Source organism: Sinocyclocheilus grahami, unplaced genomic scaffold (assembly GCF_001515645.1).
Source record: "Sinocyclocheilus grahami isolate Dianchi unplaced genomic scaffold, SAMN03320097.WGS_v1.1 scaffold4.1, whole genome shotgun sequence".
In the NCBI taxonomy this organism is placed as follows: domain Eukaryota; kingdom Metazoa; phylum Chordata; class Actinopteri; order Cypriniformes; family Cyprinidae; genus Sinocyclocheilus; species Sinocyclocheilus grahami.
The window spans coordinates 894,431-915,992 of NW_015505183.1; the positions used below are offsets into that span (position 1 = coordinate 894,431).

The 21,562-nt window shown below is 37.4% G+C and overlaps 1 protein-coding gene and 1 long non-coding RNA gene across 2 annotated transcripts in view; one reads left to right on the forward strand and one right to left on the reverse strand.

Moving 5' to 3' along the window:
* Window positions 1-21,562, reverse strand: part of LOC107582447 (MAM domain-containing glycosylphosphatidylinositol anchor protein 2-like) — a 187,093-nt gene that overhangs the window by 33,683 nt on the left and 131,848 nt on the right. Inside the window, exons 10-11 of the mRNA XM_016268294.1 lie at window positions 19,033-19,181; window positions 3,242-3,419 (exon numbers count right to left, since the gene is read on the reverse strand). Coding sequence (XP_016123780.1) covers window positions 3,242-3,419; window positions 19,033-19,181 — 327 coding nt within the window. The remainder of the gene's footprint in view (window positions 1-3,241; window positions 3,420-19,032; window positions 19,182-21,562) is intronic.
* Window positions 3,884-8,674, forward strand: LOC107582465 (uncharacterized). Its single transcript, XR_001608954.1, has 3 exons — window positions 3,884-3,896; window positions 6,123-6,124; window positions 8,601-8,674. It is a non-coding gene; the product is annotated as an uncharacterized lncRNA (long non-coding RNA).

The following is a 21,562-nucleotide window of genomic DNA, read 5'->3' on the forward strand; positions in this document are numbered from 1 at the left end:
TTTAAAAAAATCCCTCTAGCTGTATACGCAAGTACTCACAGAATTTTGTGCTCTTTAATAAATGGGGGTCTGCCCGCCACAATGGTTGAGTTGTTGCAATTTCTGATCATTTTAGAGCAAATTAATTGGACTATGGTCTGAGATTAAAATATTATGATAGGTGGCGTTGAACGTAAAGGGAATTAACTTCATATCAACTAGAAAGTAGTCGATACGAGTATAAACGTTGTGGACCTGTGAATGAAAGGCGTAATCTCTCCCCGTTGGATTGGCTAGCCTCCATACATCACCAACATTAGAATTTTTTATATACATGTTAAGAAAGTCCCTGGATTTAGAGGGGGGAGCACGCTGAGCAGAGGATCTGTCTAAATATGGGTCCAGGACACAGTTAAAATCCCCCCAATAATTAAATTAGTAAGTGATATATCAGGAATCCAGGAAAACACATTTTTAAAAAAGCGTGGATCATCAAAATTCGGTCCATAAATGTTAACTAATGTTATATGTGTTGAAAATATTTCTCCTGCAACTATGATGAATCGCCCCTCCTTATCTGCAATCGTAGCCCTATGTTTAAATGGGATCCCTTTTCTTATTAAAACAGCGGTACCCCGAGCCTTGGATGAGAACGAAGAGTGAAAAGATTGACCTATCCACCTGGCTCTTAGCTTGGAATGGGAGTCATTTTTAAAGTGTGTTTCCTGTAAGAATATTATATCAGTGTTCATAGATTGTAGATGAGACAATACTTTACTTCGTTTAACAGGATGGTTTAGACCTTTAACGTTCCAAGAAGAAAAAGTCAATGCTCCCACCCCTCTGTCAGGTGTCTTATTCTGAGCAGCAGCCATCCCAATTATTGCGTTGGTTACCTCCCCCCACCGCGGAACGCAGCCACAGACAGAACCCTATTAGACATCCCCTCCCACGATCCCTTATCACAAAAAAATTTAAATGAGAAAACAGAACAGAAACGTACCTGAGAACACAGGTTTGCTTGAACATCAAATCAGAATTTTACCAAGAAACAGTCAACTTGACTGTAAAAAAACAGCCCATCTGGTCTAGCAGGAGCCCAATGGACAGTTCCTATTGATGTAATGGATGTCCGTCTGTACACACAGGCAGCTCAGTCTTTACTAATTCGAGCCGCGAAGCATATAAACATTGAATATAACACAAATCACGTCGAGAAAAATAAATAAAAATTTAGCGCATAATTATAATTGTCCGATCAGCGTTCCAACCCAGTCTAGTAGACTCTATAAAGTTCCATAAGGAGTTTATGATGTCGACACGTCCCCCTCACCAAAGTGCTGCTCTGCGAATGTGATCGCCTTTACCGGATCCGTGAAGTATATTTCTTCTCTGTTGTGTGTGACCCGTAACTTCGCTGGGTACAGAAATCCGAAGCGGACCCCTGGACGATCTCGAAGTAGGTCTTTAGCTCTGTTAAAACGGGCACGCTGTTTCAGTATGGCAGCTGGGAGATCAGGGAATATCAGGAGTTTCTCTCCGTTGTAAATGATGGGCTTGACCTGAGCCGCTTTTCGGATGATGTCCTGCCAATCGTGAAAGTAGTGCATCTTAACAATGAAGGCCCGGGGATATGACGTGTTGTCGGAGCATTTTCTCAAAGATCTGTGAGCGCGGTCGATCAAAGGTAAAGTTTCCAAAGATTGCGCATTCTTCAACAGGTGTGCAATAGCGCCCAGTCTCCTCGCCCACTTTAATATTTAGAATGCGCAGGTTTTGCCTTCTACTGCGACTTTCCAGGTCCGTACATTTCTCAGTGAGCTGTGAGACACTACTTGTTAGCTTTTCAACCTCCTTTTGTAGCTCGGAGACCGTATCTGAAGTAAAAGTTGCGCAACGTTCGAGCTCCGCCATAGTTTTAGCTTGGTCGTCCATCGTGCTTTTCATGGCCGAGATAGTGACATCAGTCTCTTTTTTGAGAGCAGTTAATTCTGCTCTAATGGAGGTCGAAAACTGGTCTAGTTTCTTGTCGATAGCTTCAACTATCTCCGACTTGAATAACTGAAAATTTGACTGGAGAGCAGCTATCCCCTCCAGCACTGCCTTGTTAGCCACAGTGCTGGCCTCGCTGCCACAGTCATCTTGAATGTCTCTCGGGGTTTTTTTTGGGGTTTATTTGGCATCTTAAGTGGGTATTCTGAACTTAATGACGTGAAAATAAAATTTTACTTCACATATCAATGGAAAAATAACGGAGCTGCCTTCGCACGCGTCTTGCTCTCACATTGCGCCTCCCGGAAGTAAATTTAATTATTATTAATAAGTGACCTTGACTTTAAGACAGGCAGTACACAGACACACATCACTGTCAGTATCGGTACGCTAACATGATTCTTAGTTTATTATCTATGTTCTCCAAAAGCAGATAAATATTTGCATTTCCACAAGCAGATATATATATATATATATATATACACATATATATACAGCACTCAGTCAGTGGGGTCTAAAAGTCTGACATCACTGGTGAAAATGTAGCAGTTTTCTAACTGAATAATAAAAATTATGCATAACAAAACTAAACTGAATGCAAAATTATTAAAAAGAAAAGTGTAATAAAAATTACACACATTTTATTTCAAAATGACTTTAAATCCTAGAGTTTCCATATTATGGACTTTATTACTAGGGATGCAACGATATTAATTTGAATTTCACTTTATGGCTGATACTGTAACCGACACATGGTTATATTAAGATTCTAAATAATTAAAAAAATATATATCATAATAATAATAATAAAAAAAACAAAAATCAATTTAGGCATCAACATCATATTTGTGCAGCATGAAAACTGGATATTCATTTTGCGATTCACTAAAGAGATTTAAAGATTAATTGTTGTTAAGGATTTACTGTTTTTATTATTATTATTATTATTTTAATTTTTTTTTAAATAACTTTAAGTGAGAGTTAGGCTACGGCAAAGAAAATCTAATTAAAATAAAAAAAATAGTGGGAAATTATGTACAAACATTGAATATCAACCTAAATCGATAAAAAAGATAAATCAAATACTGATAACTAATATGGTACAGATATATTGTGCATCCCTATTTTTGGCCCCACAGTACTTTCTCGGAATATACAGTTTTTTGAGGCCTAAGTTCTAACCATGCCATGGTACTTTCATGTAATAAAAAAAAAAAACCTGAGAACAGTAAAAACAAACATGACCATAATCAAAGAAGCTTTTTCTTACCACTGTAGCGAATGATCCTTTCCGTTGAATCCCCCTCTCCGAACCGTGTTATCGGTGTGAGGCGGACCTGGTAGGCCTCGGGTTTAATGAGTTCCGTGAGGTTGTAGGTGAGTAGTTCTCCTTTCTGGATGTTGTCTTCTGTTGGGATTTCTTGCTCCCACCATCTCTGATGCCCCGTCTGAGGAAAAGAGCATAATTACAAGTTCTTTATTTCAACACCTTATGATTAAGCATCAAGAGAGCACACACAAGTAATGAGCCCCAAAAGGTCCCTAGGGAACAAAAACCATACATCATGATATGATGTCTCAGTCTGTACTATTAATAAAAAAATGAAAATTATATTATAATGCAACACATACTGAGCATAATATTGAAACGAGCTGACCAGCTTATTTCTGTAGCCATTTTAGCCACATTGTAGCCACTTTCTCTCTTAGTATTTTTCTCTGTCTGTACTCTTTAAGTTAAGAACACAGTCTTTATTTCAAATTGAACTTTTCTGATTACAATGGCACCGGCCAGTGGCATTAATCAAAATGCACTGGCGCTTCCTGAGATGGCCCCACTTGTCTGATGCAAATCTGTACAAATTCTCTAAACAAACACCTACACACAGCAGAGGTGACATTTTCAAACAATGATGCTTTTCACTGTGGAAAGAAAGCGGATTAGGTGACAATCACAAAAAGTTCCTGAATGGGCAAAAAATAAACTATTACATTTTTAGTGAAATATGTGAGCTGGCTAATTGATTTTGACAAGGCATTTTAGCTCCCTGACCCTCTCAATTAACTTCTTACAGCAAGTTGAATTATTATGCAATATTAGAAGAAGTCCGTTCATTCCTTCAGCATAAATGGATTTCTGCTGATGCCTCGTGTCATTATTGTGGTGGTAAAAGAAAGGGCATATCTAATTAAAATCCAGCACCTATATGAAATCTTCCTGGATCTCCTGAAGTGAACTGCCGGGCAGTAAACTAATCACAGAGAATCTGAAAGTTGTGAAAGTGTTTGTGAATACCCTGAGCTTTTATTTGTCTATAGTCTCATGTCAACTCAGCAACTCAAAGACCTCACACATCATTCATTACAAATATTTAGGATTAAAAGTTTTCATTTCCAGTGAGGGTAAACACAAAAGTTGTTTTGTAGGAAAGTACACAAATTGTGAGCATCAAGTCAATATGAAAAGACATTTAAAACCCATTTTTCTTCCATAATCTGACATACACAATTTTTTTTTTAATGAAATAAATAAATGAAATTGGATTGAGCAACGATGCATTAAATCGACACATTTTTTATATAAAAAAAAAATGTATTTTGCAATTTCAAATTCTGTCCTTTTGAACTTTATATTTATTAAAGAATCCTGAAAAAATGTATCATGGTTTCCACAAAAAGATATTAAGCAGCACAACTGTTTTCAACATTGATATTAATAATAAATGTTTCTTGAGCACCAAATCAGCACATTAGAATGATTTCTGAAAGATCATGTGACACTGAAGACTGGAGTAATTTTTATTACTTTAAATTATATTAAAATAGAAAACAGTAAAACATACAATACTGTTTCACAATATTACTATATTTACTGTATTTTTGATCAAATAAATGCAGCATTAGTGATCATAAGAGGCGTCTTTCAGAAACATAAAAATGTTTTACCGACCCCCAAACTTTTGTATGGTAATAAAGTGAATGTATTTCTAAAATTAAAAAAAATATTCCTTAAAAAATATGTGCATCAATAAATAATTAAACAACAGGACCTTAAACATTAATACAAGTATTTAAATGCCAATTTTACATCATACTGGCTTCAGTGTAGCACCAAATGGATTTGCAATCTGTTTTAAAATGGCTGTTTGTCCAACCAACGAGAGACGGGTTATTACTAGAATTATCATTACTATGGGTCAGTCATTATTTTCATGGATTGTTGAGATCTTTTGGCCATCAGATTAATTGTGAACATTTGCAAACTTGAATTTTTGCCACGTGACAACAATTAGGCAGGCTGTAGATACACAACGATGGAAGTGGTGGCTGTTGATCTTAGCCTCATGAATACTGTCTCAGAGCTTTGCTGACTGACAGCCATACACAGACTCCCCCGGCAGTCAGCCTCGTCACCGCGGGTCTCACTAGATTCAAAGACAAGATGATTGGTTAAATCAGTGGGGCAAGAGAGAGGAGGGGAGGGTGGCAGCAATAGCCCTGAGAAGTTGCCAGTGTTCCCCTCAGGGTCTCTCTCTCTCCTGGTAACAAGATTTCCATCGCCAAATCCAATTACTGTTTATTGCTTCTGTGAGATTTCTAATTCCATGCCTGCAGACCTTGTAGAGGGGAAAAGCATTGGTGCAAGCACATATAAGAAAAGATAGACTGTTTTTCCCCAAAGCACCTTCCTCCTGCAATGCATCATACAACAACAGCTTATTTTAAAGTCTCTCCTCTTTAAAAAGAGAGAGAGAAAAATCAATACATTCATAAGTGGTATTATCACAGATGGCTTTCAGCAGCATTTGATCTTATCTATGTAAAGCTGCTAAACCAAAAACTCAATTAAACCCCGCTGAAGGGAATCACAGAAGATCATTTTTGCATGCCAAAAAAACTGACTCTTAACCTCCAAACAAAACAAGAAAAACCCAACGTCAAGTTTTTTTTTACGCTAGAGCTAAACACTTGACATGGAGCATCCTTCAACACCATATTGGGTCATTAAAGAACTGAAATGCATCTGCTTTTTTCATGTGGTTCAGTGTGCACAGCTGATTGGGCTCTCGGGCGAGATCCCAATTCGTCAGCCACTGACGTAACGTCTCCGTTCCCTCCTTCAGGGAACGAGGGTTACACAAGTAACCTAGACGTTTTTACTGTATTTTTGATCAAATAAATGGTGCGGTGAGCATGAGACTTAAAAAAAAAACATTTGAATGGTACCATGTATATTACAAACACTATATTCCACATCTTCTGAAGACATATTATCGCTTTTTGTGATTAAATAAATCATTAATCACTGATAATATTCTCTGCTGCAGCAGCTAGCTAATCACGATCATTTAATATTACATATATTCAAATATAGTACATAATATTTAATATTACATATATCCAAATATAGTACAAGAAATCTCCTTATGAGTACTAGAAGTTTGTAATGACATTGTTGTGAGTAAATAATGACAGATTTTTATCCTTTTAAACATCTACAGTACTGGCAAAACAGCACAGCATATGATACTTCTCTTCAGGCCAGTAATCTATTCTGTGTGAGGACACACATCGCGACAGGGTTCATCACAACACTACCCTGAGACACATGTGGCAAAGCCGCCAACTGCAGAAGGAAAAAACAAAGTTTCACAATCAGTGGGGGCTCGACGCCAAAGGCTTTCTCTGGGGTCGCGAGAGAAGCATTATTATATTTTTATAAACTAATTTTCTTCTTCAACTCATTATCATAGCTAAAGAATCCTGAATACAGTGCTCGAGTTTACCTCCTGGTTTTTCTGTAAACCATCTGTGCTCTGAACCGCATGTATTTTCCTCTTTCATAAATCTTGGGTCTGTTGCAGTTTGGCAACGAATTCTGATTGCGAATCAAACCGAGCACAATTACGCCACTCGCATTTGAGCACACAGCATAATTTAAGGCATTTTTGGCTATTCTGCTTTACATACAAACCTGACATTTCCCTTCCTCTGAACATGACCTTTATTCAAATACCATCATCAGAGAGAGGAATACAGGCCTCTTCTTTTGGTCAGAGAAACAGAGAAACATTATCCTCAAAACGCGAGGTTAATTAAAAAAAACCCTACACACATCTGTGTTAACCTTTCAAGAGGAACTGCCCCAGTAATCCAGTGGCGAACACAGAAAAAACAAACTCCACTTACGATATCAGCACTGAAATTCATAGACTAAATGAAAATCTACATGATGTTCTGCAGCACTGCTACATCAGCACTCACCATCGCTGTTCTTATGAATAAAAGGAAAGGTCAAATAATCTCTCTATGGGCACTGGAACTTGCTGGTTACACAAGGTGTGTGCTACACTCGCTAAATAACAGCTGTCTTTGCGATTCAAATATAGCACAAAGTAAAAACATCCCAATTCACCTGCTCTCATCGAAAGTACTTTTGCCTCATTTGTTCTAGCTTTTTTGTTCTTCATTGTAATATGTAAACAGTATGTTGCCGGTCGGAGGTAAAATGGCTTGTTGCTATGGCAACTGGGCTTACTTCTCATTCATGACATCGTTCAGCAAATCTTGTTGTATAAAGACAAGCATAGAAAGAGTTGGGGATGACGGGAGGATGGGGGGGGGGTGATATGAAGAGAACAAGACATTCTGCGCTTATGCATATTCTAACCTAAACACCTTTTTGTACACTGAGATACATCAACTCCACATGGGAGAAAGTAAATTATGTTTTGTGTAAATAAGAACCTCGTTAGTATTTGATCGAAGATATCTAAGGGGGGAAAAAAAGGCTGATTTGCAATTCAAAACATGGCAATTAAAGCAAATTATGATGGTTTTGTTCTCAGTGCATACTTGGGGGCAACCTAAGGAAAGCTAATCAATGAAATCTTTGCAAGTGTTAATATACTGAGTTTATGAAATCTAATTATTTGGATAGCCAGCTTAATTATGAACAATGTCAAAGGTGAAGATGTGCTGATCTCAAACAGAAGGTTTCTTGAATTAAACCAAAACTTTCCTCACAGCAGGTTCATCTGGACAAGTTCAAAAGGTGAAGCTGTACTGATCTATGAACATCTAAAAAAACTCTCCTTAATGCATACCAAGGCTTATATCTATGCATGAGTTACGTGTACAGCAAATGCTAAACATAGAAACGTCATCTATTCTATATCTCCATTGGGAAACATGCTATGGTTAAGCACGTTAAAACATTGTCAACTCTCTTTATTGTAAGTTATGAGTGACACAGGATCACTAAATATAGGCTAACCCGTCTACAAATGCAGTCAAGTGTTGCAAACTGGCATTTCATTAATGATCCCCATGTGCATATGAAGGAATAGTTCACCCAAAAATTAAGATTTGCTGAAAATATACTTGCCCTCAGGTCATTCAAGTTTACATCTTACGTCTGACCAGATTTGGAAAATGTAGCATTACATCACTTGCTCACCAGTGGACTCTCTGCAGTGAATGAGAGTCCAAACAGCTGAGAAAAACATCACAATAATCCACATGACTCCAGTCCATCTATTAATATCTTGTGAAGTGAAAAGCTGCGTGTGAAACACATGCATCATTAGGGTGTTTTAACTTTTAACAGTTGTTTCTGGTCAAAATAGGAGTCTATAATCCATACTAACACTTCCTTCAGTGAAAAAGTCCATCCCTTGTTGTCCTCTCACATCAAAATCCACCGACATATTTGTTTAGAACTGTTTTCGCTTGTAAACGGTGCTTGATCTGTGCATTTTTCTCTCCTCATTCAGACAAGATGACTTTTTCACCGGAGAAAGCAATACTATGGATAGAGGATTGATATTTTAGCTAGAAGCAATGGTTTGAAGCTTAAAACATTTCAATGATGGATTTGTTTCTTACAAAGATGCAGCTTTTTGTTTCACAAGATGTTAATTGATGGATTGGAGTCATGTGGATTACTTGTGGATTATTGTGATGTTTTTATCAGCTGTTTGGATGGCACCCAATCACTGCAGAGGAACCATTTGTGAAAAAGTGTAATGTTAAATTTCTCTAAATCTGTTCAGATGAAGAAACAAACTCATCTACATCTTGGATGGCCTGAGGGTGAGTAAATATTCAGCAAATTGTCATTGCTGGGTGAACTAATCCTTTAATGTCAGTTTGTGTCCACTGCATTTCTAGTGCAGTTTAGAACCGTGATACAACAAATCCTCTGTTGACATTTGCTTCAGTTTCTTCCTTTTTTTTAACAGCAGATACTGAAAAAATGGACGTTTACTTGAGTTCGAACTCAAAAAAAGAGCGAGAGATTGGAAGCTGCAATAACAAACTATATGCACATACACGCCTGAAAAATAACTAAAAAAAAGGGAGTTCTAACTAAAAAAAGAGTGAGAGATTGGAAGCTGCAATAACAAACTATATGCACATACACGCATACCTGCGCACTCAAAATATGAATCGCTTTCATCAGAGTAACCGCTCCAGCGTGCCCCCGGTAATAAGACTTCACACAAGACTTATTTTGTCATAATGCACACTAATGGCAATGAGCTTCGTTTGTAAATAAGATTTTATGCTAACGTTAGCCCACACATAGTCCCAAGGACATTGTACCTCTAGATGCTTCATCCGGTGAAATGTAAATTGCATATTTCCAGAGAATGGCCACGCGTCGATGTCGTGCAAGTCTTTGAATTAGCCCACAGGCCAGTTTGATGACTGCCGAGTGCTGTTTGCTACAGTACAGACACAAATACTTTGCTGCAATGGAGATTAATTTATTCTTGTTATGGTACTGTAAATGTAAAACTGTATCCTAGCACACTGTCTCTCTGCACAAACAATTCATAGAATGAAAAGGTGGCCTACTGTTATTTACATCACAGACTGAAAGAGAAACATGTCAGCAGTGGGTGGGTATCAGTGTGAAACTGTGTGCATGAAAGTGTAGAATGGAAGTGTGTCCTTGAATCTTTACTGTGTGTGGAGGCCTTGATGTTGTATTAGCATGCAAGGGGTGTATGTGTGCATTTGTGTATCTGCATCAATTGCGTTTTCCCAATGGAGGTCAAACATAACAAATATGACCAAAATATAACAAATATTACAAAATATGTGACTGAGTAATGTAGAAACTATTCATTGCTTGGAAGTAACACTGTCCAAAAGTGGCCAATGTCTTAGAAGGCAGCAATGTCTCTTTTGCCTTCCTTGAGATCCCACTGAGATCCCAAAGCATACATGTGAGACAAGTGAAAAGCCACTTGAGAGCTGCTACTGGCTGATTACCTTGTTAATATGATAATGCCTACCTATCATATCCACAAATCAACAAAACTGGAGGAAATAGATGAACAAATTACTAGTAAACAATTCACCCACTCGAATACCACCTATTATGCTCAACTATGCTGCATTTATTATTAATAATACAGTAAAACTACAATAATGTGAAATATTAGCAATTTTTAAAATTACTAAAATGTAATTTCTTCCTGTGATGGCAAAGATGATTTTTCAGCAGCCATTAAAATCAGTTATATTTTTTCATCAATCAATCTTCACTGTATTATCAAGGCTGAAAACAGTTGTGCTGCTTAATATTTTTGTAAAAACTGTGATGCATTTTTTTTCAGGATTCAGGATTTTTTCATCAATGGAAAGTTGAAAAAAAAAACAGCTTTTATTTGAAATTTAGATATCTTCTAACATTATAAATGTCTGTTGCTTTTGATCAAATTAATGCATCCTTGCTGAATAAAAGAAAACAAAAATCTTACTGACCCCAAACATTTAAATGGTAGTGTATGTAAGTTATATAAACTAGTATGTTCATATAAACATACAACAACATTATAGTATTATTTTCTTTTTTATAGTGTAACACTGTAAAAGGTGTAAACAAATTCAGAAGACAAGTGCCTGCTACTGATCTGTATAAGAATGAGAATGAATGAGTTATCAGAGAGAGAATTACGAGGGGGAACAGTATGGGATTTGACACCAGAGGGGAAAAGAGGAAGTCATGTGGGGGAAGAGATCTGATAAGTGCGCCCTGCTGAGTTCACTACTGAAGCAGCACTATAAGTGAGTTTGCAGAAGAGATTGAAGCAGAGGGCGGCCCTGACTCTGAGATTTCAGACTCTGTCAGACTTTGTGAATAGAACAGAATAGAATCATTATTTGTCCTCACACGACCAGGGTCAGTGTAATTTATTTCTAGAACGTATTTGTCTTCAGTGGAACACAAAAGAAGACCTTTTAATTATTTTTTTTGTCCATACATGGTAATTCAATGGAGAACAAAACATTCAACCCTCAATTCAGAATTCAATTCTGACTTCATTGATTGTAGTCAAGAAAATCTTTCAAAATATGTTATTTTAAATTAAAATTGCTACTAGGTGCTTAATAAACAAAAATCAACTTTCAGAGATGTTAGTAACCATGCAAACCGTGGCTACTCCAGTACACAAGACAGCATTGTTTTCAGATGGACAGATTAAAATCCTTGTATGCCCTTGTGTAAAATCAGCCAATCAGAATAGTGCTTGCCAAAATGATAAAATGGTTTTCAGTTTTGCTGGCAAAATGCATCAGCCACTAGTCGACTGGATGGATTTGTAAAAGTATGCACATAAAGCAGTCAATTCCCCACTTTTTATAGGCAGTTCATCCCCAAACATCTTTGATCTAACTAGAAATGTACATATTAAACTGCTCACATGTCTAATGTTTTAAAAACATTTACACTTTTTAAGAAATCATCCTTTAGGACAGGAATTATATAAAAGAAAATGTTTACAATTATAAAATATTTACTTGAAAATTCAATTCTGACTTCATTGATTGTAGTCAAGAAAATCTTTCAAAATATGTTATTTTAAATTAAAATTGCTACTAGGTGCTTAATAAACAAAAATCAACTTTCAGAGATGTTAGTAACCATGCAAACCGTGGCTACTCCAGTACACAAGACAGCATTGTTTTCAGATGGACAGATTAAAATCCTTGTATGCCCTTGTGTAAAATCAGCCAATCAGAATAGTGCTTGCCAAAATGATAAAATGGTTTTCAGTTTTGCTGGCAAAATGCATCAGCCACTAGTCGACTGGATGGATTTGTAAAAGTATGCACATAAAGCAGTCAATTCCGAACTTTTTATAGGCAGTTCATCCCCAAACATCTTTGATCTAACTAGAAATGTACATATTAAACTGCTCACATGTCTAATTTTTTAAAAACATTTACACTTTTTAAGAAATCATCCTTTAGGACAGGAATTATATAAAAGAAAATGTTTACAATTATAAAATATTTACTTGGTCACCCCTGTGATTTTACAATTTAAACATTTTCATGTGTACCTTTTTTTGTCATTTTATGTCAGAGTACATGGCACACAGGTAAGATATATATACAGTATATATATGTTTTTTCATCAACTCACAAACCCCCTGCAGTTCCCTCATGAATCCCAGTTTGGGAAACCATATTAAAATAGTCTAGGGAGTACATACTTTAACAACCAAAAAACAGCATATTTCACCTTTATATTTGTGTTTGTACTTAGTTTATTTAAAAACGAAAGTAGTGCAAGCATATTCAAGTTAGAGTGAGCAAGTAACTTGGAACAAAGTCCCAGAAGCAGCCCGAGGTAAAAGGCTTCATCTCAGCACTACATGGAAAGTATGATCAATAGAGAGATTCTCACAATGCTGTTGAAACATTGCAGAGATATGATGACACACTTACAGCATGAATGCAATTCAAACATGCTACAACAAGTTCTTGGGGGTAAAACGGGGGCCGAGGGTCACCTGTCATCCCACAGGTGCATTGTGGCTCCATTTTACATTGGGCAACGATTGAAAATTATGATATTCATTTACTTGTGATAAGAAAACAGCTGTAACTTCAAATGACAATGCTGTTGAAACATTGCAGAGATATGATGACACACTTACAGCATGAATGCAATTCAAACACGCTACAAGTTCTTGGGGGTAAAACGGGGGCCGAGGGTCACCTGTCATCCCACAGGTGCATTGTGGCTCCATTTTACATTGGGCAACGATTGAAAATTATGATATTCATTTACTTGTGATAAGAAAACAGCTGTAACTTCAAATTAGGAAATTAACTCTGTGAAACCTTGAATATGAAATGGAATAGTTCCTGAACTGGATTTCAGGGCCGCAGGAGCAAAAAACAATAACAGGGGCTTTGGAAATGAGAAACAATATGAGTATTTTCCACAACAAACATCTCGTATACTTCACACTTTTAGGAGCCAAATTTGGTTTATGTCTTCTATCTGGAATTGAGAGGAATTAGATTTCTATAATGTGGATTTATGTGTAAATGCCTTTACCATGGCTGGAGAATTAAACAATGTTGGACTATAGCAGTAAAAGAGGCTTCTATTTCTCCTCTAGTCTGGGAGCTAAAGGTAGTGCTACAAAAATATCTTTAAAGACACTTAATTCCCATTAAAGTAAACTCTGAAATCCCTTTAATTAAAGATTAATTGTTATACAACGTTTCTACAAAGTGCTGTATAACATCCTCTAAACAGAAAGCTGAAGCAACTTGCAGCACTGCAGAGGTGTAACCTTATATGTCATCTAAGTTAGGATGACTTTTACAACAGCGTGTTAAGTGCCATAAGCACAGAAAAAACGTTAAGAGGGCTCGTTAAACTTGAAGTACGTAGGCTGTATAGTGAAAAATGAGGTCATAGAAACATTAGGGCTGTTCATGCTGGCCTTTACTGCTGCTGTGAGTCCAGTGCTCTAGTGGCTTTAATAATCCTCGAGGACATGGCTGCATATCAGAGCAAAAGACAGAATTTTTATACTGAATCTGTGAATATGCAGAAATCTTCATGGGGTTGTATATCTTTCCCAGCTACACTGCAACTTACCAAATGGACTAACTAAAGTAACTACTATAAAGTAATGCTACTGTAATAATATCAGGTTCGATTAGGAATGTACCGATATTATAATTATGGCCGATACCAGCCAGTAGTTATTTTCATTTCACTGCAGAGATACAGCTTATAATAAATGTATACTATTTATTATTATATTTTTGTAATGTACAGCATGAATGTACTGTTTGCTAATGATAACATTTAACAGTGTTACTTTATTTGTTTTTAAAGATTTACTTTAAATATGCATTAGATGACACTGAACATAATCCAAATGTAAAAATAGGGAAAAGGAGAAATACTCCATATTGGCCAATACTGTTAAATAAATAATAATTAAAAAAAAACTAATGTTGGCTGATTTAAGCACACTGTTAAATACATGCTGTCCCATCACATACTAGGGCCGCCTACTTACCTGTCAATCATTCACAAGGGTTTCAACTTTTGACAGCTACGTGAGGCTTTAAAACACGTAAAAAAATAGGAAAGGCTCTTACATCTACATGCAAAAGACTTTTGGTTTGCTTTATATCAACATGCAGTGACCAAAATAGCAAGCCTTCTACTAAATGTTAGTGAGAAGATTCCCATTTTATTTATTTTCAAAAGTATATTTTGAAGCAGTAATGTGCGTTTTTTGTGCTTTATCAGGATACAATAACAAATATTCTCCTTGAAATTAGATAACAAGTGACCACAGAAGATCTTTATACCAGGTTTAAATAGTGCCAATGCTTAGCTTCTTATCGAATTTCTTAATTTGGCATATTTTTTGCCACTATAATTTTGAACAGAATGAAAGGAAATAACAAGCAATCAGTCTGAAAGCCTGTTATCCACCAAACCTTGCGTTAAACAATGCGCATTTAAGAATCTCAGTTGTGGGTTACACTGTTCAACATTTTTTACTAGAAATGACATAAAAAAAGAAAAAAAAGAGATATTCAGAATCATCGTTTTTATTGCTCTGTCCAAGTTCACAGCCTCAAAGAGTGTTAATATAGTACGTGAAGGCTATAAAAAGCAAGGGTAAGCAATCTCATTCCTGGGGGATCCATAAACACGCCAGACCCCCGCAGTGAAATTGCCCGTTCCAGGGTTAGGCACTGAAGCGCTGCCTAATATGCTTGGCTGGCAGTGTCTCCGTTAGCTTGCGTGCACTCCAAACCCTCTCATTTAGGATTGTCGGGCTAAGACTTCCCATGCCCGTCACCTCCTGGAAATGTCACTAGCCAAAGCGGCCATGAGCCCACAGAGCGTTGCGCGGCGCTCGCGTCGACAGGTGACCAGGCGAGACAACATGATGGATGAGCACGTAGGGGAAAAGCGGCGTGTTAAACAGAACAAATAAACTGCAGAACAATAGTTGGCGAACAAAAAAGGGTGTGCAGAGGCCGTGTAGAGAGAGAATATAAGGAGTTAGCCAAGAGGCCAGACTCCTCCATCATGATCAGAACAGATGAGTCAATCACCACCCACTGCAGGCACAAAACACAGCTCCACACAGATGCACGAAAGCACAGAACGGACGCCCCCGCAATCGCTTCACACAGCTAACCTCTGTTCGCTAGGGTCCCATCCTTGATTTCTCCTGTAAAGCTTATCTTATTACAGCAGCTTCGTCCCACCGGACACAGCTGTTAATTAGTTTTCTGCCCCTTCTCTTGTTTTTGACTCTCTCTCTTTCTCTTTGCAGTGCCAGGTGTGCGTTCAGTTGGGAAGTCATCAAGGATAGTACAAGGCGTCCTCTCTATAGTGCAAATGACACGCATGCTGTTATTTCTCTTTTAGAGTTAATTAATTAAATGCTTTCTGCTGATAAAGGTAAATATGAAATGTGACAGATGCTGGGAAATAATGATCATCGGAAGTCAAATGGATAGATACTTTTTTTTTTTCAAGCCTGTGCATCTTTTGAAAAAAAGCCAGCTTTTGCTACATGCGTCAAATTATTTATTAGTAAAACTAATGGACATCTACAGCTACGTTATACATAGACATTAGGGGAGGCATGAATTTTATTATTTTTTTATTCTTCAGGTCCATCAAGATCATTACACTCCAGAGGACACATGCAGATGGGTAGTTGGCATGCTGTGGTGTGACATGCTATTTTGCATCTACAACCACTTTAAACACCATTTTGCTGATTATTTTATAATTATTATACATGTTGCCTTTATGACCCAATATAAATAGAGAGAATACATAGGATATTTTTATTAATTTATAAACAGGGCCCTATAAAATTAGCTAATGAAGACAAAAGTGAAAAAAAAGTAATTAGGGACCAGTTACAGAACCTAAGATACACTAACATTCAAAAGTTTGGGTCCAGTAAGACTTTTTTTAAGGAAAGCAACACTTTTATTCAGCATTAAGGATGGATTAAATAGATCAGTTAAGATATTTACAAAAGAATCCTGAAAAAATGCATCATGGTTTCTACAAACTATTAAGCAGCACCACAACTGCTTTCAACATGGACAATAATAATAAATGTTCATTGATACATTTATGATACATTTATCTTTTTTCATCAAAGATATTGCATGTTGATATAGTCCCAGTTATCGTTTAATGACTTTGTTGTCTCGTCATTGTCTCGTCTTAGTCATGCAAAAAAAGCTTGTCAATCAACATTTTACGTCATACTTTTCGTTAATTAAATTAACACTAATTAGCAGCAACATTAGGGTGAGTAAATGATGACCAAAGGTTCATTTTTGGATAAACTATCCCTTTAACCTAAGATGATGTCATTAAAAACAGGTTCATGCACATCTCGTGTAGGGCTGGACGATATGGCCAAAATTTATATTACGATATATTTCTTAATTTCCGTCGATACGATATAATTCCGATATCGATATGAACACTATTAAAAAAGCCTCATAAAAATGGCCAAGAACGGCCACAACAGATGTCTGTATGATTTTGAAACGTGCAGTGCTCATGTTTATTCAACGAAGTCAAACGCCACAAATAAATCAATGTATGGGAAACACTGGTAATGTATATCGAAATATCGGAAATGTGTTTAAAAATCATATCACTGTTATTGAAAAAAATTATATCGCGATACATATTGATATTGAATTATTGTCCAGCCCTAATCTCTTGCATCAACTGCCTAGAAACCAATATTGCTCATGTGCAAACACAAAATTAATCTCAAGCTCAACAATCCCTTGAGCATTAAAAGCAGAGTGCTCAGACTAGTAAACACTACTAATAATGCAATGCAATCCCAGAACACAAGCAATGCAGAGACCTTAATGGAAACGACAAAAAGCCTGAGAGAATGAGAGGGAGAGAGAAACGAAACAGAAGCAAAGGATACAGCGAAAGCAAAAACAACAACAACAGTAGTATGGCATGGCAAAACGTGCTATGTGTACTTTGCATTGACTTTGAGCACCAGTAGGCAGACACTAGCAAAGGCGAATCTGACAAGGAATAAATCAACCCACATGATGTCATTATAAATGGCCGAGGACGCTGCCATTCCAGCTGAGAAGAGGAAGTGTGAAGGAGAGGGTGACAGAACAGTGTGATGATGACTCGTAATTGACAACCGCACTGCTCTGCGTGACCACACGCGCCAAGGCAGAACAGTACAGCGCATCGGAGAGTGCTAAAGCTCTTGGTCAAATATTAGCCCGAACAGAACGTATCTGTTTCACTGACATGAACTATGTCAACAGTAACCATAAATGACTCTCATGAATCCTAATAATGTTCTTTGACTTATCCTATATTTGTAGGATATTGACAGTTGAACTTGTTTCTAAATCAATATCAAGCGTAACGTTAGTTCTGGCAGGTCATGTTAGTCAAGCTCGCATCAGCTGACTATCAGCTGATCCCCATCTACCTATAGGAATACGACACCTATCTAAGCATTCATATATAAGGTCCCTCAGTATTATCAGCAGTTTTCGCATTGCTCAATAATTAATTACCCTCCTACATCCCCGACTCCTCCTCTGTCAGTCGGGATTCAGCCTTCTGATTCTCCTTTGAATCAGACTAATTCTAAAATGTGTACATAAAGTTATTAAACTTCAACAGTATCTACAATACATTTATGTTGGTTCTGCTCTGTTTACCCCGGGGGGGGGGGGGGGAATATTGCTGCTGTCCCTGCTCTCATCAATGCTAGGCTGCATGGATGCGCAGGGAGTTCTTGCCCAGAACAGAACCATAACGCCAATCCAAACTGTATGCTAATTGTCAATCATCTTTGAAGATAGTGGTCCTGACAGAAATAAATTTTGCACTGCCTTCATAAGCAATTGTGCACACCATTCTGCACACAGGTACACCAAATGTACCATTAGCATGGACGCTACACAAAAACTATAGAGATGTGAACAGTATATAAACAATTACATATTGCCATGAGCACAGCCCTTCTCCCATAGTCTTTTTCACAGATGAGAAGGTGCATTTAATTTGCATTGATTGTGGGTAAGAGAACATCTGGGTAAGAGAACATTCAGCATTTTTATTTTAAAAAACTATCCTGAAAATTCAGCTATGAAGGTTTTGTTCCTATTTACGGGCCAATAACATGTTTTTTTTCACCTATCTAGTCAATATTCAATAAATACAAATACATTTTAATAAACCTTAAAAATGCAATTCATATATTTATATGCATCCTAGCATGTTTGTAATTTACAGTGAAATTTTATTAATTTAATTTACATTTTTTCATTTGAATATATTATTTTTAATTAATTACAATTCATAGCCAAATCAAAACCATGTGGTGTGACAAACATGCAGAAAAAGTCATACTGCTGACAACAGGAAATGGTGTCATAGAGATAATTATCAGATCATTTGAACAAAAAACTTCACATTGATATGACATTTTAGAGTCGTTACATTTTTTTAAATGGTATACCATATGAAATCAGCATGAATACAAAGAGAATTTGGCACTTTTAAAACTTAATTAAACATTTTTTTTTAGTAATTTACCCTTACACGTTTTCCACAGATCAATGACATCATACATCTGGTACACACCACTGATAAAACAAAAAGCAGAGAAGAAACTTATTCCTAGGTAACTACTTGACATCATCTTTAAGTAAACGTATGGACTCACTCACCTGCTTGATACCAAGTCGATAAGCCATGATACGGTCGACCGCATTGGGATTCATTTGAGTCCACTGGAGTTTAAAGCCGTAGACGCGAGGTTTGTTCTGCCACAGAATGCTGTAGGTGTCATAGTAGAACTCGGGCGCATAGGCTTTCCCTGAAACAAAACAAATACACATTTCAGTCACATTCAATCTCATAATATTAAACAAATAACTCAGACAGATGTACAGATGTGAAGATTTCTGTAGTTTGTTTTAGATCAAAGTTGGAGATTTCTCTTTCCTTCAGTCATGGAGCCTGATACTTTATCACAAATATCCTCAATTTAGGGTGTCTGATAAATCATTTCAACAAAAAGAAAACTACACGGTTTTGCATCAAGTCCTGTCTGTTTCTCACCAAGCTAAAAAACACTTGCAGAATGAAACTAAAAAAGAACAAATACAGTATTTGTAGAGAACACATGCTTTCAACATAAGCTCATGAAATGAAAATATACTCTATTTCAGGGTTCCTCAAATCTTGCCCTGGAGGGCCAATGCGCTGCAGAGTTTAGCTCCAACCCTGATCAAACTCACCTACCTGTGATTTTCTAATGATCCTGAAGACATTGATTAGCATGCTCAGGTGTGTTTGATTAGGGTTAGAGCTAAACTCTGCAGGAAAGTGGATCTCGTGGGCCAGATTTGAGGATCCCTGCTCTATTTTATGTTTAAAATAGCTGTTGTTACAGTACATTTCAAAAAAAGCACAATAAATCTAACCAAAAAGCTCAAAAATAATAATAATACTAACAATGTGGTTAAGTGGTTGAAAGGTTATGTGTTCGAATCCTGGAGCATGTTATTATAAATATAATTTTGTTGTTTCTAAAATAAAATAATCGACTTTTTGACCAGTTTTAGAAGGCAGAATAAAGCCATAAAGAATTCTGTAAAGTTAATATTTTCCCCCTAAAAATGTTCATGGTTCTACAGATTCTTCTTTCTGTCAGACAGGCCACTCTGTCCAGAAGCTTACCTCTTGACAGAAAATTTTTAAATGCCCAAGTCTGTAGAAACATCTTGGAGGGTTATATTGAGAAGAGCGAGGAAAGGTTGCGGTAGGGAAAATTTGCTGATGTCTGCAGGTCAGGGATAAAAGCTGTCACCAGCACTTATTTTATCCCCAGCTTATTAAGAGGGAAAAATCTAGAGCCAATGCTAATGGGTCCATCGAGTTTACTCTGCTTAAGGCTTAGGGATAAATTTGACTCCTCTGGGAATCAAAGCTTGAGTGAAGGTGGAAAGAAAAAGCAGTAGCATCATAAACACATGGCTCTTAATACAGTACTGCAGCTGTCACTTAGCAGAGAGGCAAAAGAAAACCCAGAGGCTCCTGAGGCCAAGATTTCGAAGAGTGAGTCCACTATGCTCTATAATGGAAATGTACACATGCTTTAAAGTGCAAACCTTTGATTCATTAGATTTAGGGTTGGATCAATACTAAAATTCAGCACTAAACTAGTATCAAGGTTCTTCAGTATCTAACTAGATACTAAACTTATAATTTATGCAACTAATAAACAGCCTCGGACAACTGAAGAAATTAAATTTGTCTTAGAATAAAATTAATTTGATGTCAACAATTTAATAATTCAGCCTGTTAATAATCTAATTGTTTAAGTTAACATATTCACACATTCACTTTCTTATTAAGGAAGAACAACAAAATAATGGTTAGGCTAATTGTTGGGTGAGACAATTAATTTGGATAACAAACATTTTTGGCACTGGCATACAATGTATCGTCTCTAGGTTACGTATGTAACCATGGTTTCCTGAGGGAACGAGACGCTGCGTCGAGATTCGCTTTGGGAACACCCTTGCGTGACCGCGTTCTGAAGCACATGTCCAATCCGTCCAATGGAGCAGCGAGACGTCACGAGCAAGGTGACGTAAGCACCAGAAATCAGAAAAGTGCATCCGGCCGGGCGCCACCCAGTTTTGATGAAGTAGCGCCTGCAGGGATGCAGGGAGTATGGCAAAGAGACGCAGCGTCTCGTTCCCTCGGGGAATCATGGTTACATACGTAACCTAGAGACGTTCCCCTTCAGGAACTCGAGCTGCGTCAAGATTCGCTTTGGGAACGAGAATACAGGGTAGATGCCAGGTCTAGGTTGTAAAAGCAGACAAAAGTGTGCGGAGAGGACCAGCCTGCCGCAACACAAATGTCCTGCAAGGCCACACCCAAGCTGAAAGCCTTGGAGGCCGCCATACTCCTGGTCGAGTGCGCTCTGACCCCCATAGGTGACGGGAGGCCAGAGGACTCGTAGGCTAGTGAGATGGCCTTGACCACCCACCTACTCATAGTCTGCTTGGTCGCCGGAAATCCCTTCTTTGGTGGACCAAAACAAACAAAAACTAATCTGCTTTATGCCACGGGGCAGCTCTGTGTGCGTAAGCGTCCAGTGCTCGAACTGGACAGAGCAGATTAAGCCTTTCTTGGCCTACTTCCTGGAATGGAGGAGGACAGAATGCCTGAAGTACTATGGGC